General features: G+C 40.9%; 4 protein-coding genes across 8 annotated transcripts in view; 3 read left to right on the top strand and 1 right to left on the bottom strand.

Moving 5' to 3' along the window:
* fbxo33 (F-box protein 33) overlaps positions 1-5277 on the top strand; it is a 19917-nt gene extending 14640 nt beyond the window's left edge. The window contains exon 5 of one of the 2 annotated variants that reach the window (XR_004776783.2): positions 5142-5277. Coding sequence is in view for 1 of the 2 variants with exons in the window: in XM_081721732.1 (XP_081577858.1) it covers positions 5142-5233 (92 nt within the window). In the remaining variant the exon portion in view is untranslated. The remainder of the gene's footprint in view (positions 1-5141) is intronic. The other variant, XM_081721732.1, reaches the window with a different exon arrangement.
* Positions 1-14103, bottom strand: part of mia2 (MIA SH3 domain ER export factor 2) — a 21258-nt gene extending 7155 nt beyond the window's left edge. For 2 of the 3 annotated variants that reach the window (XM_081721729.1, XM_081721728.1), the window contains exons 1-24: positions 13897-14103; positions 13332-13465; positions 13084-13176; positions 9642-12975; positions 9102-9428; positions 8723-8823; positions 7065-7196; positions 6900-6921; positions 6721-6809; positions 6549-6620; positions 6308-6418; positions 6060-6131; positions 5849-5953; positions 5628-5750; positions 5370-5472; positions 5238-5284; positions 5063-5153; positions 2995-3133; positions 2627-2728; positions 2369-2429; positions 2215-2250; positions 1746-1813; positions 1527-1609; positions 779-913 (exon numbers count right to left, since the gene is read on the bottom strand). In XM_081721729.1, the coding sequence (XP_081577855.1) occupies positions 779-913; positions 1527-1609; positions 1746-1813; positions 2215-2250; positions 2369-2429; positions 2627-2728; positions 2995-3133; positions 5063-5153; positions 5238-5284; positions 5370-5472; positions 5628-5750; positions 5849-5953; positions 6060-6131; positions 6308-6418; positions 6549-6620; positions 6721-6809; positions 6900-6921; positions 7065-7196; positions 8723-8823; positions 9102-9428; positions 9642-12975; positions 13084-13176; positions 13332-13465; positions 13897-14002 (5686 nt within the window). In that variant the 5' untranslated portion in view covers positions 14003-14103. The remainder of the gene's footprint in view (positions 1-778; positions 914-1526; positions 1610-1745; positions 1814-2214; positions 2251-2368; positions 2430-2626; positions 2729-2994; positions 3134-5062; positions 5154-5237; positions 5285-5369; positions 5473-5627; positions 5751-5848; positions 5954-6059; positions 6132-6307; positions 6419-6548; positions 6621-6720; positions 6810-6899; positions 6922-7064; positions 7197-8722; positions 8824-9101; positions 9429-9641; positions 12976-13083; positions 13177-13331; positions 13466-13896) is intronic. The other variant, XM_081721730.1, reaches the window with a different exon arrangement.
* An 854-nt stretch (positions 14104-14957) lies between these two features.
* On the top strand, positions 14958-17739 carry gemin2 (gem (nuclear organelle) associated protein 2). 2 transcript variants are annotated; one of them, XM_081722324.1, is made up of 10 exons: positions 14958-15235; positions 15413-15497; positions 15573-15662; positions 15967-16026; positions 16115-16228; positions 16398-16442; positions 16536-16604; positions 16684-16794; positions 17302-17360; positions 17663-17739. In XM_081722324.1, the coding sequence occupies exons 1-10, from the start codon at positions 15117-15119 to the stop codon at positions 17670-17672; spliced, it is 762 nt and encodes a 253-aa protein (XP_081578450.1). In that variant the 5' UTR covers positions 14958-15116; the 3' UTR covers positions 17673-17739. The 2 variants fall into 2 exon arrangements, with proteins under 2 accessions (XP_081578450.1, XP_026855717.2); XM_026999916.3 differs by having other exon boundaries at positions 14960-15235; positions 17458-17739.
* Positions 17740-18127: 388 nt separating this feature from the next.
* Positions 18128-22869, top strand: pnn (pinin, desmosome associated protein). Its single transcript, XM_026999937.3, has 9 exons — positions 18128-18287; positions 19004-19075; positions 19164-19232; positions 19391-19466; positions 19961-20055; positions 20167-20242; positions 20401-20556; positions 20725-20863; positions 21014-22869. Exons 1-9 carry the CDS (start codon positions 18175-18177, stop codon positions 22240-22242), a joined length of 2025 nt encoding a protein of 674 aa, XP_026855738.3. The 5' UTR covers positions 18128-18174; the 3' UTR covers positions 22243-22869.
* Positions 22870-26424: the final 3555 nt, after the last annotated feature.

A 26424-nucleotide genomic window follows, 5' to 3' on the forward strand; every position in this document is an offset into this window, starting at 1 on the left:
TCTACAGTAGGCATTAATGATTTATACAAGTAAAAACAGCATAATGCTGATGTCCATTTTCTGTCCATTGTTTCAAATGGAAGTACTTCATGCCTTCTGCCTCATTTGTTATGTAACATTATATTTACACTTTCAGCATTTGGTTCTTATCCAGAGAGACACATATTTACAAATAGTAAATGTGGTCCCTGGGAAGTGAACCTATGATCTTGCTGTTGGTAAACCAAGCTCTGCCTTCTGATATTGTTTCCCTAACATGGACTGCATAGTACAATCTAATACAATATAATACCAGCATTATTTCAGTCATTGGCCTTATCTCTAGCACAATGCAGTTTCTGACAATGCATTGTGCATAATATGACATACAGTATATCTCGTGGTTTACTGGTATGGGCCTTTTAATGACCCGTGGTCCCTCCTGCTGTTGCAGAACAAACTTATTTTGATACAACAGCTACATGCTCCAGTAGCCCACCTAGAGGACAGTAGGCACAGAGAACAAGGTGGCAACAATACCAAGGTTATAAGTCCATGTCCTTAGGAGCACAGGGTCACAATGACAGTCCTGATGATAAATGCCTTAAAATGTACTACTAGGAGAGGTGAATAAGAATACTAATAAACCTCAGGGAAGACATCATGGCAAAGACTGGGAAATATTTTGATATGGTGACATTTTGATGTTCATTAATTTTCAAATTGCTAATATATAATGTATACGCCAGCCCTACAACCAGGTAATGCTTTTTGACTAAACCAGGCTATAATGTGTCACCTCTACCACAGGGAACCAGGGGAGGCTGTGGAGATAGTCGAGGGGGTCCATCCATTAGCGTGGGGGGTGACAAGAAGGCCCTAGTTTCAGAGGGCGGTCGGCCGAGGGGGGAGGGCCCATATGGAGACCTCTCACCTGGAGTTAGCAAATCAAACACAAGCATGTATTAAATATCAAATGTATTTCATTGGGTATAAAACGTGTACACATTCCTGCCAAAATGGCAGGGTTTTTGAATGTAAAAATAATTAATCATGTGAGAACATTTCCCACCTTTAATGTGAAATTCAGAAACATTTCAGGCTAAAAAAATTAAATAAAAAATACATGGTACAATACTATACGCCTGTCATCAGTTTAACTTAACCCTTATTACCCCCAAATACAGTTCTAAATTCTGCACAAAGACACCTCCAGTTTCCCAAAACCGTATGTAACAAATGTGGTCTGATTAGACTAAGCTTTAGCTTTTTGCCCATAATTCCAAAAGGTATGATTGGCACAAAAGTGTGTTTTTGGTGTTGTGCTGTAACATACCATCCCAACACCAAAAACAACCCATCCCCATGGTGAAAGATGATGAATACAGCACAACACCAAAAACACACCATCTCCATACATCACAACATCAGTCTGTCCATATATACACACAGACACACCTGTCTGCCCATCAGACACACAAAACCCTCCCCCCCCGAAGAAAGCGCCCAGCACATCCATATCTTAACCAGAGTTTAGCATGACTGACCTCTAAACAGTGGTCTGGCAGGAGCGTCTCGTGCATATGGGTCTTTCTCTAAGAGCTCCAGTTTAAACAGGGAGTCAGTCAGTCTGCACACAAACACAGATGAAATATGAATAATCCTAATATCAAATTTTACGCTAAAGACTGCGAGAGGTGGAACTGCTATTTAAACACCATGCTTTCAGTATTCAGAAGTGACTGGTCCCCTGTGTTTTGCATCACCTCTGCCGGAGCAATGCATTCTCTCTCTTGACATCAGTGAGGTCTCTGTCTGCAGCCCGTGCAGCCAGCTGCAGATTACAGAATAAGCACAGAAATTACAAAATGAGTACATGATCTCACTGTAGCCACAAGAGATTATAGAATGGGAACAAAATCTTACTGTAGCCACAAGAACACAATCCTACTGTAGCCGTAAGAGATTACAGAAGGAATACACAATCCTACTGTAGCCACAAAAGTTTCTGGAATGAGTAAACGATCCTACTGTAGCCACAAGAGTTTACGGAATGAATAAACGATCCTACTGTAGCCACAAAAGATTACAGAATGAGAAAAAGAAACTACTGTAGCCATAACAGACTGCAGAACAAGAACATGATCTACTATACTCTTAAGAGATTACAGAACGAGAACATGCACTGTAGTCCAAAGGACAGGGGCAGACATGATAGCAGCAGCCAGCACTCACCCAGTTATCATGGGCTTTCTTCTCATGAGCAGCAATCTGAAACAAAATAAAGAAACAAAAACAAACAAACACAAAAACAAAACAAAAAAAAATCACTGAGAAGCTTAATTCAGGGAGTGGCGATCACAGCACCAGTCCACAGAATTTAAGTCACCTGGTTTTTGTAGGCCTGGTTTGTCTTCTCTAGCTCCTCTTCCAGGTCTTTGGCTCTTTGTCTATATGACAGCAGAGGCATTTGAGTGTCACATGTGAGGTTTCTCTTTTGTTCGACTTGAGTTATCAAACTTCCTTGCTAAAGCTTTTTGCCAAAAAAGCTTCTTAGTGAAATAATATCAGAACCCCATTCTCAAAATGTTCTGTGCTAAAAGGGTAAGCTTCTTTAGCTGGTTTGTATGAAGATAGTGATACAAACCTGTAATTGTTTAACTCCTCGGCAGCGAGGCTAATCTTTTTCCCAGCCTTTGAAAGCTTTTCCTCTTTTTGGGAGCGTTCCCGCTCCTCCACTGTTAACATCCTAATCGGAGATAAACAGAAACATTTCAGCTGATCATTCATTTCTCACAGTTGATGTGCTGATGTAACACACAAAATGATACTAGCTGGCAGTGAATCTGATCAGTAGCTGATGATTAAGGGAGCTTTATGGACACTAGTTAAACAAAGTCCTACACTATACTACATTTTAAACAGCAACCTAATGTTATCTCTTTTTCATAAAAGTAGGTCTAATCTGCAGTCACCATAGCCAGTGGTGGAAAAGATGAATGAGACATTTGTAACCTGTGTAGTTTGAGTTCATTCTCCTGGTACATTTCAGTCATGATCTGGAGTTTCTGCTGAAGTTTCTGGATCTCACTGGTGTACATGGAGCTCTCAGACTCCAGGGACTCCTTCTCCCTCTGGAGCTGCTCAATCCCCTCTAAAAGAGGAAGAGGAGGAAGAGCTTAACCCAAAACTCTCCTTACAGATACCCCAACACTAAACACACAAAACCGATTTTCCCCAGAAATAAAGAACTGTAATTCTTAGCGGTCATTTGTTTGTCATCATTACTATGAACTGATATCATAGAGATAAATAAGGCCTCATGATATCATGTTATTACCTCTTCTTAAAAAGTGTTCTTCTGCTATTTCTGCTTCCATCTGTCATCTCATTAATGCATCCCTTACTTCAGGTTATGTTCCTGCCAAACTCAAAATCTCAGCTATCAATCCCATTTCTAAAAAAACACGACTAAACGCTGCACTTCTTGATAATTACTGGCCCATTTCCAATTTCCCCTTTCTGGCCAAGGTATGAAGAAAAGTAGCCTCACAGCTGCGGTCTTTGTTAAATACACGGGCTCTATCTGACCTTTCCAATCTGATTTCCATCCTATGCACTGCACTCTTATGTCTTCTCAATGATCTTTTTCTCTCTACTTATTCTGGTGACCTGAGTATTCTCCTCCTTCTAGATTTAAGTGCCACATTTGACACAGTAAATTATAACATACTCATTGCCTGCTTCTCAACCACTGGAATTACTAGTATGCTTCTTGAATGGTTGATGTCCAATATTTCAAATAGAACACATTTTGTTGTTTTTGGTAAACACAAATTCCACACTGATAATGTTACTGAAGGTGTTCCTCAAGGATCAGTCCTTGGCCCTCTACTGCTCATTATCTTTAAACTACCCTTTGGTCAGATTATCTGCAGGTACGGTCTTCACTTCCACTGTTATGCTGATGACACTCAGATTTAATTTTAACACCAAGGCTAACACTACCCTACCACCTCCTGTTTTACTCTCTTGTATCCAAGATCTCAAGCAGTGGATGAAAATGAACTTATTAAAACTAAACTCTGACAAAAATGTCTACTTATTGGCCTAAAGTCCAAAATCTCAAATTTCGCCATTTTTAAATTAAATTTGGACGTAGTCTTGATCAAATCCTCATCCACAGTTAGGAACCTTGGTGTACTTTTTGACTTCTCACTCCCTTTTGAACCCCACGTCAAGTCACTGGTCAAAAACGCCTTTTTTAACCTCTGTAATATCGCTAGGCTTAGGCCCATACTCTCCAAACAAGACACTGAGACCCTGGCTCACACCTTTGTCACCTCCCATCTTCGCTACTGTAACTCTCTCTTCATTGTTATCCCAAACAAAACCATCCGCTCACTTCAATATATCCAAAATTCAGCCATGAGAATTCAGCCCACATCACCCCTAGTCTACATCAGTTACACTGGCTCCCCGTCCCTGAACACATTCAGTATAAAATCCTCCTCCATACATTCAAAGCTCTGCACGACCTTGCACCTCTCTACCTAGCTGAACTCCCACATTCGTACTGTCCCACACATATACTTTGGTCTTCTGATGCAGGTCTCCTCTCCATTCACAAGTTTAGACCGGTCTCTGTGGGAGGCAGATCCTTTAATGTCATGGCCCAAAAATACTGGAACACTTTACCTCAATCTCTCCGTCTCTGCTCCTCACTTTCCTCTTTCAAATCACAACTTAAAACATACCTCTTTTCTCAACATTTCTCATAAATTCTCTTCCTATTTGTAATTGTTAATTAATGTGTTGATTGTGTCAATTAATGTCTTTTTCCCCCCTCTCCATCTTTGTCATTGTAAAGCGACCTTGAATCTGTCAAAGGTGCTATATAATTAAACTTATTATCATCATCATCATCATCATCATCATTATGTCATACTTTATAAGAGGAGAAAAGCTGCATTCTACAAATGTATGCAGCTGGAGTATATATTTTTCAATGCTTGCTGGCATGAGAACATGTCACCCACTTCCAGCTACTTAAACCATTACAAAAGTGCAAGGGAGGTTATACCTTGAAGATCATCTTTGGCTTTAATTTCATCTGCAAGCTTGGCAAACACTCTGTTCTTATCTTCCTCTATGGCTTTCAGGTCTGCACTCATCTGTGGGGAGAAGAGAATGTGTGCACATGTGCACCATTTGGCAGCTAGAGCTTCTCAGGCCTGTGAAGCACAAAGGATGACTACCTTAGCTGCAAAAATGAGCTGCTGGACTTTCTGCTTCTGGTGGATATCTGCAAGAACAAGGCAACAGCACAGTGAAACTCAAAAACTACACAGTGGACTCTGATTGAGAGAATGAAAACGAAGCAGTCGCACCTGAATGGGAATGCTGCGATTCAGCAGTGCCATTACTAGCATCCACAGTGTTCTCCTCATCTGAATCCCAGTCTCTCATCTTCAAAAGGCACTCTGTTAGTGACTGATAGTGGAGAAAAAAATGGGAAAGTGTGAGAAAGGAAAGGAGGGAGTGTGCGTGAGAAAAATAATGAGAAGTACAGGACTCTTTAGGGGCCTGCGGAGTTGCTATGGAACTGTCAGTAATGTTATAAACATGACACTGATGAGTTTCTCTACCTTTATGCGTTCGTCTTTGTTTGAGCAGTCTTCTAGCATCCCAGCATGTGAGCTCTTACACATCCTCATCTCCTCTTCTAACTCACCCAGTCGCTCTCCCCAGCCCTCTGCTTCCTGCACGAGCTGCGCAGAGGAAGACAATAAACTATACAGACACAGATGCTGACAGACAGATAGACAGACAGACACACACGCACGCATGCACGCACACACATACACACCTGGGCTTTGCTCTCTAGTAACATCGTGTTCTCCTCTTTGGTGGCCTGTAGTTTCTTCTGTAGCCTCTCTGTATTAATTTCATAGATTTTAAGTGTAGTCTTATCCTGTCAACAGAGGAATTAGTGATTAATTTAGTTTGTCCAATGATGGCAATATAGAAGAATCTGGCTTTTCTCTGATAAATACATCAATACTATACACATATCTTACCTGCTCTAACTGTGACTTGCGTTCCTTAGACTCCTCCTCCAGGCTTTTTAAAGTCTCTTCAAGTTCTTCAAGCTGGAAAGCACAAAAAGAGCAGACTGTTAATTCAAAAGAGGTCAAAGAGCAAATCACTAAATGCCACAGTTCTTTAATAGTGGAACTTAGAATCCTGAAGCTCTATTCGGTTCACCTTGAGTCAATGCACAATCATTAATCCTTGTAAGTTTGTACAGTAAGAGTAGCTACAGTACCTGCTCTTCTTGTTGTTTTCGGAACTTGCTTTGGCTAGCCAGCTCCGCCTGGAGTCTCTCTATTTCACTTTTCATTTCAGCATTAGACTGCTCAAGGTTCTTAGACATTGCCTTCAAGGGCAGGATCAGAACAGCACAACAGACAAAGGAATTCCTTTATAAGATGAAAACCAAGGTGTGATGTGACCCCCAAAGTATAGCAAAGTAATAATTATTATGAGTAATAGAATGAACCCTATACCTCCAAATTTTCTCTCTCTGAAGCCTGAGCTGAAAGTCCCCCATTCTGCAGTGCAGTTTCTAGTTTTTCAAACTGGTGAGCAAGCACACATCACATGTTCCTAAGTGACACCATATTTTTGACAGATGCAAGATGAAAATGTGTTTGAAGACCAGATGACAAGTCAACCCACCTTGTGTTTGCACTCACTCAGTGTATTCAGCACTTTACACTTTTCCTCCAGAAGCTCTGTCACTGTCTGTCCCATTCTCCTCTCTTTACCTAGAAACGAACCAGAGAATGACACTGATTCATCCAGAGCTGAGTGCTGACATTACTTGTACCAGAAAAAAGGTGAAGAGGATCACTCACTTGCATACAGTCTACTTTTAATCTGTAGAGAAAGAAGAAAATGTGTCAACGTTCACCTGCACATTACAAATGAATGATAACAAAAAAAGTCTGTGGAACTGAAAGAAAAGGAAACTGATTCATTACAGGTAGACTGTAACGCTTAGCAGGCCAGTGTTAACTTACTGAGTGGATGAACCTACAGCTGAAGATGAGTACTGTGAATAATCCTAACAAGGCAGTGAAAAGCACAGCTTCCCAAGGCAACCCATAAAGGTCAGCACCCGGTCGGATATCATCAGGAAGTGATGATACAACCTAAGGCAACACATCCACGAGACAGAAAGTTAGTCTCTCTATATAAAAACAGGAAGACAAACGGTGCTGCAGAACCTCATATAAAAATTATTCATCAATAAAAGATTTCACAACACTTCTCTTTTCACTCTCTCTCTCTCCCTAAACAGTACAGTCCTTTGGATATTTAAGAATACATGCCACAATAACCTGTACAGCCTACCTTCAGCGAGCTAGCCAATAGCTAAAACATAGGTCTGAGATAAATAGCTTTTGTGGTTTAGTGAACCATTATGTGTAACCTAGGTAGATAAGCTAGCTCGCTCACTCATGTTATTTACAGGCAAGTCAAAGACCAACCGGCAACGATAAAAAGATTAGCTCGCTAGGTTAGCTAGGTTAACTACACGTAAATCAAATATTACTGAGGATGTACTCAGCTATAGTTCGGAACCAAACTTAACGAGCTGGAATACGAGTGAGATGTAGCTACAAACACTATATTAAAAGTTTATTTACACTCGCTTTTTATCTGACTAATCGGACTAAAATGCAACACAGAAAGTAAACATCTAACTAGCTAGCATTAGCTGACGGCTAGATAGCCCGTTACTGTTAGCTAACCTAGTCATTTAATCAGAGTTGGCACATACATCTCTAATCTTCTCCAATGCGAGAGTGTAGTAAATCTTCGCAGTTCCTTTAATATCAGTCGCCTCTGTGACGACCGATTCCCCCTTATATTCGTCTGCCATTATTACAACCTGTTAACTGCTTTGTTGTTACACCACACTTCTATTTATTTATCAATATCCGACAATCTGTCACCACTCCATAGCGGCAAGCGCATTGCGCTGGGAGGAAGCGAACTACATCACATCTAAGGGGGATGCGTTCATATTAAAATCTAGTAGATTTTTTGGAAATAACATTAGTGGCATTATTTATTGTACCACGTATTATTATAATAGAAATATTCGATACCAATTTCAATTTCAAGTCTTGAAAATCACTGAAGCCATTTCCTTTACTCTGCCTGAATATTAAGGAGTCCGTGCACCCCTACATGTTATATGGTTCATTCAACACGTCACCAATTACAGAACGCCACAGTGTTCTTTAGTGAGGTTTAAAGTGACACTGTTCAAATTCCCATTATAATAAAAACATATTATTCTTCTCATTAATGCAGTATACACAGACGTTTGGTCTAAATGTAAAATACTTTGTTTTTTCTTAAGTCGTTGGTGGAAAAGCTTCTTTACTATTAATACGTGGCTTTGCATGTCCCTTATAAAACCGATTTTTCGTGACATGGTAAACTACTTACTCGAAACCAGAAAGTCGCTATTTCTACTCACCTTTTGATCTTCATCAATGCCCATTCCAAAATTCAGCAACTGACATTATATAACATTATCTCCCTCCAACTGACACAACTTATGCCTTGAAACGTCTATGATGACATGCAAAGTGTACAAAGAATACTACTTTAAAACAGTTAAATCTGTCTAAAATAGCAGCCAGTCGGCAGCCTCCACTCGTACCTCATATATAAAGTCTTTGAGATGTGCGCTTTCCTTCGCAATATATGTCAGAACATCAGATGTGACGTCAACAACAAACGCTGAGTATCGATGTAGTACTCCTGTCAAAAGCAAAGCAAAAAATACTACAGAGTCAACAAAAACACTGTGTGGGTCATGGTTCTGGACAGCGAAGACTCAGGAAGACACAGATTACTGAGATTATTTCTTATGAAACTTGAAAATGGGAGTACTGGTATGGAATTGGTTCCTGCTTTTGTATATCTTAATGAATGTGACAATGAGTAACTATATATAAGTATTCTCAAGATGAGACGCTCAATGTGTTAAAAAGAGCTATCAAACATAATAATGAATCAAACACTATCCTAACAATTACCATTCTGGGATTCCTCAGGTTCCATATGCACCTGGGCCACAATACTGTTGTCTGAATAAGATGTGGCTGTCCTGCTTGTAGAAGTCGTCCAGTCCATCTCTGTAGCATCTCCCTCCCCGGTCTGGGGCTCCTGCTCTACTGGATCACCATCATCTACCTCTTCAGACACATGGTGGTTATAAGAGGAATTACATCTTAGGTCCTTAATGCCATTCATATGAGAGCCGTTTTCCATTTGATTGACGTTTTCAGTGTTTTGCTCTGTGACTGCTGTGTCCTCGTTTAGAATGACACAGCCTTCACTGTCACACTCATTCTGACCATGACCTGTAAAGACATATGTTAAAGTAAAAAAAATAGAAAAAGAGAAGAAAGCAAAACCAAAACAATAAAAATTGTAGTCATGTCTGCTACCATTGCTGGTATATTATATAATATATACTGTATACTATTCTCAGCTGATATTATAGTTTTCATGTAGAAATAGAATGCATTTCTCAAAATAATAATAATAAATAAATAAATGTGTGTGATTAGTACCTGGGCCTTTATCTACACTGCCATCTGCTATCACAGGAATAAACTTCTTTCTTAAAGTAGATAAAAGGTCATCTATTTTTTGTAGTAATGCGTACATATTATTCTCAACAACTGGACTTGTGACTTCTTGGTTTCTGGTTCCTATTTTCATATAATATTCCAATGTTTGTTCAAAGTCCCTAAGCCTAGCAAGATCTTCATTATCTTGACATGTTCCATACTTTTCAGAACTTCCAAGGTTGTGGTCCAGCCATGCTAACGTGTGTCCACCAAAGAGCCCCAAAATATCCTTTATATTCTCCTCAGTCAGATGAGTTTGTAAATTCAGGTACATTTTACTAAAAGGCATCTGAGGCTCCTGTGCTGATTTGGAAACAGAAAGTGTATTTTGGATATCAACATCAAAGTCTGAAGATGTCTGATCCTCTTTTTCCATGGATTCTGTTGCAGTGTGACCATATAAGCATTGTCCTTGAGAAACACTTAAACTGTTTTTCTCCACAGCATTCAGTTCTACCTTACTGATTGTTATTGGCTCGTCTGTTACGAAGCTTTCATCGTTTATTTTTTCCTCAGTAGTATGTGATCTGCTAGTTTCCACTTTTAGTTCAGTGCTGTCATTATGATCAAATGTGTCCGCCCCTTCACTGGCACTTCGCACTGATTCTGTATGCTCAGACACCTGCTGGGTTTCCATTTCCGAAGGCCAACCATTAGTGGAGTCACTTTCTTCATATGTGGTGAGGTTTTCAGTGCTATCTTGACTAATGCCAAAGGCAATGTGATCATCATTAGTGTCCTTGGATAAGATTATATGTTCTCCAGGATCACTAGAATGTTCAGTGGCAGTGCTGTCGCTTGATAGGATTTCCTCTTTTGTTTCCATTGGCTGACTTTCTGCTAGGCTTAATATTCCATTTGCCATTTTTCCAGGCATACTGTATTCCTGTTCAGTGTCATCAGGATCACTCTCACACTCTAACTCCTGTTGCTGTTTAGTTTCAACCTCCCCCTCAGGAGGCGGCAAGGACCTAAGAGGGTCTTCTGAACTGTAGGCACTGTCAGAATTCAGCTCCTCCAGAACTACATCCATATCTTCCTTTTCACCAGCACACTCTGTGTGGTCTGCTCTGGACCCTTCACCACTGTTGGCCCATGGCATAATTGCATCAGTTATCTTAGATAATGCTGTGGTTTGGTTGGCTTCATTCTTATTTTTGTCAGATTCGTACAAAAAACTCTCGTCACGCCTCTCTCTAATGTCAGTCATATTAAGAGCTGAATGTGACACAGTCTCAGTTTGCACATGTTGTTTTCTGTTTGTAAGTGCCCTGCGATAATTGCCCTTATTTACATTTGTGTCATCACTGTGGCTTTTTGATGTTTCGAGTGTGGTGGAAACCAACACGTTGTCATCTTTTGCTATTACGCTCTCGACCTGTCTGATCGTGAATGTCTCCTTGCTGGTTTCCATGACTGTTCTACTCTTACTGTGAATATTTATGCTTTTTTTGTTCTCTCCCTCCGAGCGCTTTTCTAACAACTCAGCCAACTTGTCAGGTTCTGCCAAATCTGAAAGCCCTGGGCTCTCCTTTTCACTCTCATCACTACTGTGCACTGATGTGACATCATCACCCTGATCGTCTGAGAGGTTTGAGTGAGATGCGCTTGTACGGTCTGCACTTGTGTCAAATGTGCTGGATTCAGCATTGAGTTTGCTGACTGTATCTGCACCTGTTGCTCCATTAGAGAGAAATTTATTTTCTCTGTGACTGTCCGAATGTCTTGATGTGCCTGCATCATCAAAGTGAATATCAGTCACATGGCCCGTGTTAATGTCTGTCACAATATGTTCACCTGCATCTGTGTGCTGCTTGTTGGTGTCAGTAGACATTTCCTCATCTGCCTGCTCTGTGTGACCTAGCGAACTCTCCACAATAAAAGCTTTGCTTATCTGGGTTTGTATGCCTTCATCAGCAACCTTTTCTTCAGCAGTTTCTGGGTCTTTGCTTTCTTGTGTATCATCACTCTGCATGTAAGGTTCCTGGGAGGAGTTATCTGACTGACTGACATTATCAGATAGAGAGCTACCTTCAAAAGTGAGTTTTTGGTCAGGCAGTGACTGCATGTCACTTCTCACATCTATTGGACTGAAACTAACATTAAGGTCATCATTGTCATCATTACTTTTTTCATTTTTATCATTTTGGTATTCAGCAAGGACTTCCTTACCTGGATCTGTCTGTTCTGAAGTCTCTTCTTCATTATTCTTTACTTCTTTATCTTCAGCTGTATCTAACTGAAATTGTGATTTTAGACCATCAAACACTGCTGACAGGTGATCAACAGAGAACATGGACTCTGACAATGTGTCTACGTCTTGAACACCTGTGTCATCTATGGGCTGTCTGCTTGTAGTTAGTCTTTCGCTGTCTGCTTCTGACAAATGTCTGTCTCTTCTACCATCTTTACTTATATCGGTCTTATCTGGAGTGTCTCCATAAAAGCTTGCAATCCTATAATACATACTGCCATACCAACCTGTGTCCCTGTCACTAGTTTTCTCATTTTTAGCATCCATGTCAGGTGTGCCTTCCTCATTTTCTAGTCTCAGACTAGAGACCTCCTGTTTCTCACCCTGACTTAGCAGATGCTTGTTATTCTGAAAATCCTCAGTCATATCTAAAGACTCACTGGGTGCAATATCATGATGATCCTTGAGAACATCCATGTCCTTTGCTTCCGATGTGTCTGAAATATCTCCCTTTCCAAAGCCTAAAATGTCCTTTATGCCTAAATCCAGCCAGGAGCGAGACTCTTTAATCAGAGAATCAATGTTTTCTGTCATATCCTTAGGTATATCTTTGTTATTAGCCTTTAAATCCTTTTGTCCAAATCCAAAAACATTTGTCAGTTCATCTCCAATCCACTCAAACATTTTTGTTTTACTTTCCTCTTTCAATTGGTTTCCATTAGGGTCCAAAGTCAGTTTCCTACTTTTGAAAGACTCCTGATCACTGCTTCCATCTTGTGGTTCATTGTGACTTTGTTTACTATTGCTAAACCATTCATCAACAGAAGTGATTGGGTCAGATTCACTTTCACTTTTTTTGGTTTTCATAGGATCTTTTCTAGAAGGATCTTGAGTGGCCCTGTGGCTGGTCTCCTCATTTTGGGTACTGTATTTTGTTTCAGTTGATTCTGAGACTGGATCATCAACGTCACTGTTACCTAATTCTCGAGATGTTGCAGAGTGATCTTCTTGATCATCCACCTCATCATAATCTCTGTCAATTACTGAAGGAAATCCATCAGTGCAGTAGAAGTCATAATTCTGAAAAGTAATGTATATCAGTGATAAAGTAGCATAGTGAGTGATGCATGAGTAAGGCTGTTTGTGCTTGTATTCACTTAGACTTAGACATCAAACATGAAACATTACCTGAGTGGGAATCTGTATTTCTTTTTTTTCATCAACAAAAAGTTGATCAATTTTGACAGCATCTTTGGGGAAATAGCCAAACAGCTTTCCCAACTACATAAAAAGAATAGAAAAAGAACAACAAAATAAAAACTAGTAGAAGAAGCTGAACTGAGACTGTATTTTTGTTACAAATGCAACAAATTCACTTTGCACTAGATAACATGCTTCAGTTAATCAAACAAATGGTGAAATAAAAGAAAACTTACACTCCCAGCCCAAAGATCACTTCTGCGTCCAGAAAGTTTGTGGTAAACAACGATCATGTCTCCTTTTTTAAACTTCAAAAATCTGCAGTCTTGCACTTGATAGTCTCTTAATGCCTGCACTCGACTCATCATGCCTTAGAAAAAAAAAACACATGCACCCAAGATAAATGCACACAGTATGAACACCACCCTGAGAATATAATAGAATTAAAATAACACATGTACCTAAACATAAAAGCAGACAATGCGAACACTTCTCTGAGAATATAATAGAATTAAAAGAAGACGTGTACCGAGAGATAAACACACATAATGTGTATACCACCCAGAGAATATAACAGAATTAAAAGTGAACTTGAACCTTGTGACACAAAGTCCTTACTTCATTATCTTTCTGTGCAATATACTAAATAAACATTCTAAATCAAAACAATCATTAAATAATTAGTATAACTGCTGAACACCATCAATATGGCAAAAAGATTTATTTTGAATTAATTTTAGAAAAGAACTGAAGTGTAAAATCTCTGAGTGCAATCAAAAAATAATAATAAAAAGATCTTACTTTCACATAAATGGTCTCCACATTTTTTATAGTCAGACATTAATCCCCAGCCCTGGTGGGCAAAACCAAGGATGAGCTGAACTAAGATGATACGTGCAGAAGCCATGGCGGAGTAAACAGAGGATTCCTTTATCTCACGAGTTCCTTCCTAGGACACACATTTTGTAATAAAATGCACAATATGGAGGAACAGCAGACAGAGAAACAGCAAAAGCACACATTACTGCTCTACTCATGGCAGAGAATGACACCCATAATCACAGTTTGACTGGATTAGAGGTTACTGACAGTAAATCATTAACACAGGTACAAGTCTTGTCAGAAAATGATAGGACATTGCAAGACCAGACTGATGAGCGCACAGATTTCATTCCACACATGGATTTAATTTCATTTGCATTAATTTTTTCATCTTATTTCAAATTATTTTTTATACATAGTAAGACATGACAGTCACTAAAGTGTTTTAAAGACTTTGGCAACCATATAATGAACAAACAAACAAAATGCAAACAAGTAAATGAGAGTAAAGAAGGAAAATAAGTTAAAATGTTTTGTCATCTGGGATCTTTTAACAAGAAAAATATGTGATGGCTACTCCCAATCTAAGTGACTGAGCACACAAGCATAACACAGATAATATTACACGCAGGGTTGGATAGGCAAACCATTTAACCGAACCTGTACTTTCAGGGGTTAAGAAAAGTCTCACAACTGAAATGATATCATTACCATCCAGCTAAGCATTTTGCACTGAGTAGATAATAACAGATCAAAAGTCCTAGTCTGAAGTTCTTTTTGGAGGGGCAGAAAATTAAATCCCCCAGATTGGGAAAGCTACAGTCCAATAAAAACTAATAGTGTACAACACTATATGGAGGAAACAGGTCGATCAAATATCGAAAAATATGTTAATACATTTGTCATGCATGAGAAACTGGACTATTTGTACAATTGGCTACTGCTTTCAAAACGATTGTTATGTTGCGCTCAGAACAGTAGGTGGTGACAAAGGAATGATGAGCTTAGATCGTCTGAAAAGAAGAAGACAAATACCATAGTAACGGTCGCGGCTGTTAATCGTCACCATTTACGTTGTTTGTAAAATGGAGGGATTTCGATATAAAGTGGAAAACTAAATTGCAAAGAGCATGCGAATAAAAAACACAAAGAAATAATAGCATAAGGAGTTAGTCATATAATTTACGTAAAATCCAAACATGAAATCAGACGTGGAAGAGTTGATGCCCAGGCTTTTGCCAGTAGAGCCCTGCACTGAAGAAGAATATGATGTGAACGAACCACCAAGAAATCCTCAGGAATATCTCAGATATGTACAGTAAGTGAAACTATGAGCACACCAGTCATGCAATTTTAGAAATTTTAACTTGTGTCGTGAGTTAGCTGGCTAGCTATATTTACCACATTTAACGCAAGCGCTGAGCATGATCATAGTTAGTTACTCTAACGTGTATATAACGCTATATGGTGCCCTTTCCTCTCTCTTTTATTATAGATTGGAAGCATCACTTTGCCCTGATGTCGTGGTAGCACAAATTGATCCAAAGAAATTGAGAAAAAAACAGTCTGTAAACATTTCTGTAAGTACACAGGACAGTCTTAGAACAACAGCCATGCTGCTGCGTAATAAAGGGTAATCGGAAGTGTTCGCACAGTTCACAGGTTGCCGGGCTGCGCCCCAGGGTTTTTCACCCAGCCTGAAATGGCAACAGCAGCAAGTCAGCAGCTTCTCCGAAGTGAGACAGGTAGTTGGGCACTGGCTGGGTAAATTATTTTAATGAGCATTTTGCGAAACGCACTGGTCTTCTAGTTGGACCTGGATTCTGGTTATCAGTAATATACATTAATGCTAGAGATGCCAGCTGTATTAAGAAATTGTGGGCATTAATGGTCACATAGTAGTTGGTTACTGTGAGCAATGTAATATGTGGCATTATCATATTATCCCTATGTGGTTGTGGTTATGAAAGTTTAACCAGTTTTCAGTATTCTTTCCAACCAGTTGTTTTGTTTTGGATAAGTTGTTCAGTCCTGTCAGTGCTGTTTCAGAGTGTCACCAAGAACAGACAACACTGGAAAGTTCAATTTCTGGATGACAATGTTGTCATGGTAAGACCATATTCTGAAATTTATTCTGAAATTAAGGGATGTTCTGTAATAGCATGGAAAGCCTTTAAAATCTCCCATTTGCCCACAGCCCAAACCAGATGATGAAGATGGGTGGAAAAAGTTTTGCCTGGGTGAAAAGGTTTTTTTAAACATTACATCAACTGAAAGAGACATAGGGAACCCAGGACTTGATTATGTGAAGGTATGAGTAAACTCTTTTTCTCTGTCCCATAAAAATCTCATAGTACAAGCAAATCATATGTGGTCATATTTTTTTTAGGGTCTATATATTTCGAGCAGATTTGTCTCTGAATTCATAAACCATGTAATGATTTCAGCACTGATTGTTCTCTCCTGATTTGTTTTGTCAGATTGGCTTTCCTCCTTTCCTTAGCATTATGAGCAAGCTCAATCAGGTAAATGAGCTGCAGCTTCAGTGGGTTTAAAACTTCATTGATAATTCTATAATTCTATGTCCAGTAACCTCTTTTGTTCATTTTATTATATAGTCCACCATATCTGCTGTGCTTGAGTACTTGATCAACTGGTTTGAGGAGAATGACTTTGTTCCACAGTTGGTAAGTGCAGTTAAACTCCTGCCATTTAAATAACAATTTACAGAGAGGTAAATGCCGATTTTAATGTCTGCCTCCACAGGGCAGATGGCTGTATGCATTACTTGCATGCCTGGAGAAACCTCTTCTCCCTGAAGCACATTCACTTATCAGACAACTGGCAAGGCGATGCTCTGCAGTACGAGCTAACCTGGTAAACACTCCTTCACCCATTACACCGTCTCTTTGCTAACCTGGTAAACACTCCTCCACCCATTACACATTCTCTTTGCTAACCTGGTAAACACTCCTCCACGCATTACACCTTCTCCTTGCTAACCTGGTAAACACTCCTCCACCCATTATACCTTCTCCTTGCTAACCTGGTAAACACTCCTCCACCCATTATAACTTCTCTTTGCTAACCTGGTAAACACTCCTCCACCCATTATAACTTCTCTTTGCTAACCTGGCAAACGCTCCTCCACCCATTATAACTTCTCTTTGCTAACCTGGCAAACGCTCCTCCACCCATTACACCTTTTCTTTTCTAACCTGGTAAACACTCCTCCACCCATTATACCTTCTCCTTGCTAACCTGGTAAATACTCCTCCACCCATTATAACTTCTCCTTGCTCTTTTTTTGTATCCCTTTCCCCCTTCATTCCTTTTAACAACATCTAAGTGTCAGTTAGACATTAAATGTTTGGCCTCTTGCAGGAAAATAAAGATGATGAGAGGTTGTCAGCACTTAACTTGATGATATGCATAGTTGCAAGGTAATTGTCACAAATATCACTGCATGTCACACCAACCCTTTACTTTATGAAATATATACATGGACAGATATTTAAGTAAAAAAAATGTGTTTTAAAGGTATTTCGAACAAAATGATTTGGCTGACAAAGACTGAAGAAGGAAACCTTTTGTAAATTACTTTTTTCCCCTGTGCAGTGTGATCATATTTGTATCACTTTATATGGCCCCAAAAAGATGCTTGTGATTATTATGTTCTAGTCTGAAGAACTCCTTTAATTAATGTCTCTTCATTTTTCCTTCAATTTGTTTAATTTTTCCCCAGTGAAAAATGATGAATATTTGTGATGACTTGATGTAAAAGTATTGAATGTATAGTAAAATAAAAAATATTTTAACCAATAGATGTTCATTTGTCTCTTACTTCCTTGACATAAGTCAACATGTTATAGATCCATTATTACATGTATATTTTAAATGTTGAGGGAAAATATTTTGTTTTTCGCATTGATTGCCTCATATTTATATACGGAATGTAAAATATTGTAATCCTGCCTTAGACTATTTAGTTAATTTACCTTAAATTCGTAGCTAGAAAGCATTCAACTTTTATTATTATTCATTTACTTATTGAAAATGGCGTTCTTTTGACCCACCCGACAAAGTAACGGATACCTGTTGGTTAACGAAAGCGTAACAGGGACACCCATTGGTTAACGTAAGTAACACGGACTCCCATTGGTCAACGTAAGTGCCAATTTGGAGACTCGTTGAGCGCCCATAAATATTAAAACCACGCAGCCAAGTGTGCATGCAGTTAGGTGGGCAGCTAATAAGATGGCGGTGGCTGTGCGAACTTTGCAAGATCAGCTCGAAAAAGCTAAGGAGAGTTTGAAAAATGTGGACGAAAACATAAGGAAATTAACCGGCAGGGACCCAAATGAATTACGGTACGGCTAAGATGAAGCTGTTTGTCACCACTGCTACCGCCGCTGTGCAGCAGCGTGGCCAGGCCGAGCTCGGCCTCGGCTATGAGAGGGCGTGTGGGTAACCAAGCTAAGCTAATATAGCGCGTATCAGTACATATGTTAACACCAAAAATCTGGCTACCGTTGCGTTGTACCAGAATATGCGTAAGTGTATGCTAAAATGAATACGCTTTTGATTTACTCACTTAGCTCATTTCCCCTAAATCTCAATAATCTCGGCTATCTTGTGAGGTGGTTATTTTAGCACACGCTAGCCAGTATAGCTAAGAAGCAAATTTATCTATATAAGATAGGTTCATCCACAATGAACTGATATTGTAATAAAATCGCCGTTGCCCGTGAAAACCTGTTGTTTCAGCAAGGAGCATGGTCTTTCCCAAACCTTTACAGTGGATCTTTGAACGACTAAACAGTACAGGGTTAAGATAGCTAGCGAAGGGTGTTGCTAATTTGTGCTACACGGTGAGGGAAGTACAACTAACTTTCCTTGGTAGTTAACTGGCTAATCATACATCACGGGGTTTCCGGGTTTGTTTTTGTTTTACTAAACGAGAAAAACTTATTTTGTAATGTGAGGAGTTTTGAGCCTGTTTATTGAAAACGACTGTAAGTAGTTGCACAATGCAGTCTCTCTCCAATAGGATTTACCGTATATTTTCATGGTCTTGTTTTTCCAGACCGGGTCAGACCAGACGGCTTTCTCTCACAGGCCCAGGTGGAGGTAGAGGGCGGGGAATCAATTTGCTGAGGTAAATCATTATTTTTGTTTCTTAAAAAAACAGTAAAATGTAGACTCTCTTAGAGGTTTATACTGAAATGCCCCGTTTCTCTTTGTAGGCGTGGACTCTCTGATGGTAGCGGAGGACCCCCAGCCAAACAGAGGGATATTGAAGGAGCACTCTTAAGGTATTCTGCATTGATGGTTGAGGCTATTGTCAGAAGTGTTATAGTGGTACTGTTTGTGTAGTATTGCATGGTGCACCAAGCCCCCCACTGCCCTTTTTGGTAGTTTATGTATCTTATGTCTGGTCTAATGTCATTTTCTCACTGGAAATGTTTGTCAGGCTGGCGGGGGATCAGAGAGCCCGGAGAGACTCGCGGCATGACAGCGACGCTGAGGATGATGACGATGTCAAAAAGGTAAGTGAGCCGACTTAATAATGAACAAATATTTGCCAAATGAGTATGGAGAAGGCATTCAGAAACCCTCAGTCAAATGCTCAGGACTATTCTAACAAGGCTAACTTGTCAGCAAGCACTTTATATGCTGTCAGTTGGCTTGGTTATACAAACTCGGAAATGTAACTATATATTGTGTGTGAAATTTTTTACTATGTAGCAAGTTGCTATTACTGTCATGTTTTTAGTGTGCATGTTGTGTGTGTTTCTTTAGTATGGTAGTATAGATAACATTTGTTCCATTGGCTGCATGCTGTGCAGAATTGTGTACTGTGATGTGGTTAGGTGAGAAACTGCTATCTGGTGGAGAGGGGTGGCTCTCTGCTCACTGACCACTTGGAGTGGATTTGAGCATTTATTAAACTCTTGTGGTCTGTGTGAATGGGCATGTTGGAACAGAACAGCCTTTATCATAACTGCACAAGTATAACACAACCCCTCTTGTCTGCTTGTAGCCAGCGTTGCAGTCATCTGTAGTGGCTACCTCCAAAGAACGCACGCGTCGAGATCTTATTCAAGATCAGACCATGGATGAGAAGGGGAAACAAAGGTAGTATTTTATTGCTTTTATTTTGTATTACGTAACTATTTTACACTACAGGAACTGCATGTATGTTTTAGTCACGGTTTTGTTGACCCGACGTAAAATTAACTTTTTCAGAAATCGCCGCATGTTTGGCCTGTTGATGGGAACGTTACAGAAATTTAAGCAGGAGTCTACGGTGTCCACAGAGAAGGTATGGCTTTCCATTCTGAAGTATTAAATGCTTTAAAAATAGTCAGAATTGGAGAACTGGAGTAACAGCCTTACATTGGTCCCAGGCTAGCTGCAACAAGACCATAAAGTCTTTCAGTTTTGTAAACCTGGGTTTTGTTGCCTTTGTCCCTTTTATAGCTGAAAAGACGGCAGGAAATTGAACAGAAACTGGAGGTCCAGGCAGAACAAGAGCGTAAGAAAGTGGAGAGCGAGAGGCGGGAGTTGTTTGAGGAGCGACGCGCCAAGCAGACAGAACTGCGTCTCTTGGAGCATAAAGTGGAGCTGGCCCAGCTGGTACGCTTCTCGCACTCTCATACCGTTTCTCGTTCCTCAGCCAACGTCATCACCATAACTTCTCAGATGTATCATCTAGTCTGTCCATGGGCGAGATACTTTTGCCATAGCAACAGTTTTACTTTTTTTTTTTTTTTTTTAAACAAATGTGGGTTGTTACTGTTTCAGCAAGAGGAGTGGAATGCCCACAATGCCAAGATTATAAAGTTCATTCGTACCAAGACCAAACCTCCTATCTTTTACCTGCCTGGTCGCATGTGTTCAGCCACCCAGAAACTCCTGGAAGAATCTCAGAAAAAAATGAACAGTAAGTGTTCTGTTTTAGGTTACAGTTGCAACTGTGTGTTTAATTGCTAGTAGTTTAGTTTTTGACACTTTTTTTTTTTTGCTTCAGTGCTTGTCAAATGTAGTGATGTTCTATTAAGTTGGATGACGCTTGACTGTTCGCATCTTTTAGCCATGTTGGAAGAGAGGCGTCAGGCTTTTGCCGAGCACTTGAACAAGATGGAGGCTCGGCCCCGGCGGCAGTTCCTGCGGGCTGGCGACAGGGCAGTGGAGGACGCCAGCCGGGCTGAAGATCCGAAGAAGGAAGATGAAGAAGAGGGTAAGCAGAGAGTAAGGCTGACAGGTAACCGACATGATGTGGACGAGGAGGAGGAGGAGGAGGAGGAAGAGGAAGAGGCAGGAGAGGAGGAGGGAGAGGAGAGGGAAGAGAGCTCAGAGGTTAGGGAGAGTGAGGTGGTGGAGCAGGAGGAAGAGGTGAAGGAGCAGGCCGAGGGCAAGGCAGAGGGTGGAGAGGAAAACGAGGAAGAGGAGGAAATGGCAGGAGTGGAGGATAAGGGGGTAGAGGAGAAGGTGGAGGTTACAGCGGTAGTGATGGAGTCAGAAGTTCAGGCAGCGCAGGGACAGCGGCAGGAGAAGGGTCCAGAAGCAGCAGCAGTAGATGAGGAAGGCAATGACATTAGGGAGGAAGAGAATGAGGCAGGGAAGGAAGCTCCTCAGGATGCCGTCCCCGAATCCCAGCGGACCTCAGAAAACCACACAGAAGCCCAGACGACTGAGTGCAAAGAGCCTGAGCCGGAAACATCCGCGCCCTCTGTAGTTGAGCCAACCACCATGACGCCAGATGGCGCTCTTGAGCCCCACCTTGGCCACCAGACACCAGAAGAAGAAGCCATCCCTCAGGAGCCGAGCCAGGAGCCCGGAGCTCAGCCACCAGAAGCTAAGGCCCCCTCGAAGGGGCCGGAGGAGGATGGGGAAGAGGCCGGTGCTCGGACCAAAGCCAAGGCCAAGCGTAGCCGTAGCAGCAGTAGCTCCTCCTCTAGCTCCTCCTCCAGCTCTTCCTCCAGTGGCTCCAGCTCCTCCTCCAGTGGCTCCAGCAGCCGCAGCAGCTCCTCGGGTTCCTCGTCCTCGTCATCCAGCTCCCGCTCTCGCAGCCGCGATAGGGACGGCCACGGGCGTAACCGCGAGCGCCGACGCAGGGACACAGAGCGGGAGCGCAAGAAGAGCGGTGGAGACCGCACTCGCAAGACGCCCAAGAACAGCGGGCGCGAGGGCAAAGGCTCCAAAGACAAGGGCTCCAAATCGGACAGGAAGAGAACGACTTCCGAGGGCAACAGATCAGGCAAGAGGTCATCGCGGAGTGAGCGGGACCGCAAACCTGACCGGAAGGAAAAGCGACGTTAAGAAGAAGGCATGCAGGGCTTGTTTGTTTCTTATCCTAAAAGTGAGGCCATTGGAGCCAGAAGGGAATGGTGTGTGTATGTTTTTGGGGAATAGCAGTGCTATTGGAGGTAAAAATTGCCTTAAGCTGGCTTTCTTGATTCCTCTTGCTCAAACAGGTTTTTAAATTTCACTCTGAATCCATGCTGCTTTTTCCCATCTGATTTATTTTTTTCCTTCCTGACCTTTCACTCATAATTTTTAGATTTTCTACAGTCTGATTTTAAGTGATGCACCATGCTATATATTTCAGTGCTATACTCTTTCAAACTTTGACTCCCAGATTGCTGGAGGCAAACGTGAGGATGACCAAGATGTGTTGCTAATACTGAACATAAGTGTTTTGGCTTCAGTATTGTCATTTGTCACTGTCATGCTGTAGAGTAGTAACTTTTTTTTCTTTGCCTAGCTGTGCAGTGCCGATATGCATTTACCTTTCTGTAAATGCCAGGCTCCTGCTTTTGCGAGTAAAGTGTAAACAGGCCTGTTATTTGAGAGAGCTGTAGACTTTTTGTATAAATGAAGCATAAACTTCTTGTCGGCATATTAAATTAAAAAAACAAAAAGTAAAGAATTCTTTCTCATGACTTATTTTTGGTGACTGCATTGATTCAATACTCTTGAATATGTGTCTCTTCTACTGTGAAAGAATCGTCGTTTTGCCTCATCTCATTGTACTGTTGATGAAGGTTCTGGATATTGATGCGTTGCACCCAGAATACTGTACATGCTAAAACAAGCTCATGTAATTTTAGGTGCCTAATAGAAAATCTTCATGCACCTTTTGAAAGTCACTTTGTTTTGCATCAAAACTCAAATATCTTTCTCCAGCTTTATTTACACATTTAGCCTCTTTCAAGTAATGAGACAAAAGGAGACGGTTCTGAAAATTTAATTTTAAAAAGGAAAAGTGGTGTAATGGTTGGAAAAGTCATCAGTCCCCTGATTTAGGCGAGGCACCTTTTTGCTTTAATTAAAGCCATCAGTCTGGGTCTGTCTCATCTTTACACACCTAGATTGGGGGCTATTTGCCCATTCCTCTTTGCAGAATATAGTTGAGTCAAATGGTAGCTTCACGGTAGGTGCGGTGTATCTAGGGTTGTACTGAGTTTTTGTTTTTTGCCAAACATACGGCTTGGAGTTAAGTCCATCAGTCCTGGGCATAAAAGCTTTTGCCATTTGACATTAGAATCTTCCAAAAGCGTTTTGGAGAAGTGTAAATGGTATGGCATGTCTTCAGGAGTGGCTTTTTTTCTTACCACCCTGTCGTACAGACCAGCTCTTTGTAAAGCTTTTGAGATTGTTGGCACGTGTGCAGACTGACAAACCTCAGCCATACAGACTTGTAGGTCCTTCAAAGTTGCCATTGGCCCCTTGGGAGATTCCCTGAGCAACGTCCTGGCTCGGGCATCCAGTTTGGAGGGACGTCTAGATCTTGGCGAGGTGTTCGTGGTGCTATACCCTTTCCACTTCTTGATAATTCTCTGAACAGTGTTCAGAGGGATGGTTAAAGCCACAGAAATCTTTTTGTGTCCTAATCCACAACCTTTTCACAGAGTGCTTTTGAAAGCAAGTTTCCACCCATGGTGATATTTATTTTGTATCTTTTTTGTGTGTTACCATGTACTACAAGTAGTGGAATCCTTAAGAAACAGCAGGTTGTATTGATATAATTAAAACCACTACAATTGATCTTGGGTGTGGGCCAATTGTGTGTGTGTGTGTGTGTGTGTGTGTGTGTGTGTGTGTGTGATTAGGGCCATGATTAGTACCTGTGCAAGTTTAAAATGATTACTTCAAGGGGCTGGTTACTTATCCAAACCAGGTATTTTACTAATTGGATCCTAATTTATTTGATTTTTAAAGGAGTAATTGTCACTTTGATGATGAAGGCTATACTGTGTAAGCACAGCTGGAAAGAAATCGGACCATTTATTTTCATTTTCATAGTATGTGACGAAAGGCGAGGATTTTGATAGTGTATGATGATTTTCTATGGGCACTGCATTGTATGGCAACCAATATATACCTTAGCAAATGTATGAATAGCACATGGTGTTAACTAGCTAACTTGTAAGAATTCCTTAACTGTTATAAATGTCTTCAGGAGTTATTTGATATGGGCCTGACTGTGTGCTGGATTGTACTGTGTTCCAGAAATAGCTGTTCCATATAAATGTTATGCACGCGTGTATGATAGGGTCACAGTTGATATTTACTTTCAAAATGTTCACATTTTAAACAAATAAGTCAAAAAATATCCTGATAGACTGTTGAAAAATGGTTATGAAAGGTATCATTACATTACAATGAAAATGCAGGAATTGTGTGCTCTAAATGCAAGATTAGAATGACCTTTCATGAAAGTCCTTAAGTGTCAAAATTTCTTTGAAATTCCAAGTTCCATTGCTGGCCACAAGATGGCACTAGCGCCTATGATAAGATGGGCTGCTCCGCATCAGCTGACTTCATCTGTGAAAAAGCTTTGCTCAAACCTGTAGAGTGCATTATTATTTTTTCCCCCCAGTTTATTTATTTATTTAACCATGAGGGAATTCGTGAGTGATGGTCATGTTTCCCTTCAGACTAGATTTGCTGCTCAGCTCTGAGGTCAGCTTGTCCCTCTATAGCAGGCCTGCTTCGTTTAGAAGGAATTTTAGTTCACATTAAGAAGCTGCTGGAGCCTCAAAGGGACACTGTGAGGCTTGAGAGGTGTAGCTCTATGAAAAGGTCTAGACACACGAAAATCATTAATGAGAGTTTCAAGTCTATAGTCTTTAGTCTCTTCTGTGTGGTGGCGGTTTATGTCCGTGTGAGAGTGTCTGTCCTGCGAGTTTCACCCTGTCCTCTGTGTGTACCCAAGAGCAGTGCCCCCTTTGCTCTGAGTAGCTCAGAGGAAAGTGAGCACTCAGCTGTTCTTTGCCTCATTAGCGCTGTGCATCTCTGACGAGGCAGGATGATGAAGCTCTTTTATTGATCGCCTGCCAGAGGAAAGGTGCTAAATAAACAACTCCGGGTTACAGGCCTGGAAGACTGCCTGAGAGGACGAGGACTGGGTCAGGGGAGGGGCGGTTGCAGGCAGAAAAAGAATTAGGCTCCTGCTTGCTGCAGTTGTCTAATGTTGGATGATTAATATTTTTGGGCTCGACTAGCTATGCCTGGGAGGTTTTAGGTAGTCTGGGTCACCTTACGGCCCAGGAGTGTTGTACTGGTTCACGTTTCTATGGGCGCTGCCGTACTAGACGTTTTTACTGTGCATTAAGGCTCTGTCTCCTGAAGATGGATGAAGCATTGTCCCAGACTTAAAAAGGGCATTCGGTGGAGAATCTGCCCAAAGTCAGTGTAATTTAGTCTAAGATGGAACTCAATCTCTGCATGGAAAAACCAGCCAAAAGGGTAGAACAAGGACAATGAGTTTTTTGGCATGGTCTATAAACCTGCTCAAAACCATTTAAACCCAGACTGGCTGCTGTGAGTACAGACAGACTGTCAGTAAGCCAAATAGGTTTTCCTCTTGGCAGTAAGTGCTGGAGCATGGTCAAATGAGCCATTGTCTTATTACTACAAGATAGTCAGCTTGTTTAATTATGCAATCAGAATTCATATAAATCTACTGGTGAACTTTAAAAAGATATAGAGATGGAGATTGGAGAGATGGGCATGGAAGTGTCCCTCATATTGGCTGTTGGTTTTGGTGTGTGTTACGTTGCCTTGTCAGTGGTCAGCCTTTTCCAGTGCACGTAAACAAGAATATCTCAGATCGGTAGAGATTCTTCCCAAGAAAGCTCGAAGGCAAAAAGATTCTTGCAGCACTTAATGAATGCAGGGACTCCCACCTGTCAGCTTGTGGGTGTGTGTGGGCACTCGCATGCCTGTCCTTCAACACTGCCTTAACTGTCTTTATCACTGATAAAGTTGAGCTAATATGTGTCAGCTGGGTCTATTAAACAATTTGTCCTTTAAACGATGAAGCTAAACATATGGTAAGGACCGAAGCACACTGGAAATCAACTGGGCTTCTGTGAGTTGGGGGGGCTTGGCCTTGTGTGGAGTGGGTTCCATTTTCATGTGCATTGAACGGGTTTTCCTGCATCTTCAAAGGTCTGAGGAAACGTGCGCTGTGTTTATTAAGACTGTAGGCTTCCT

Source organism: Electrophorus electricus, chromosome 10 (assembly GCF_041902795.1).
Source record: "Electrophorus electricus isolate QZ-2024a chromosome 10, ASM4190279v1, whole genome shotgun sequence".
In the NCBI taxonomy this organism is placed as follows: Eukaryota; Metazoa; Chordata; class Actinopteri; order Gymnotiformes; family Gymnotidae; genus Electrophorus; species Electrophorus electricus.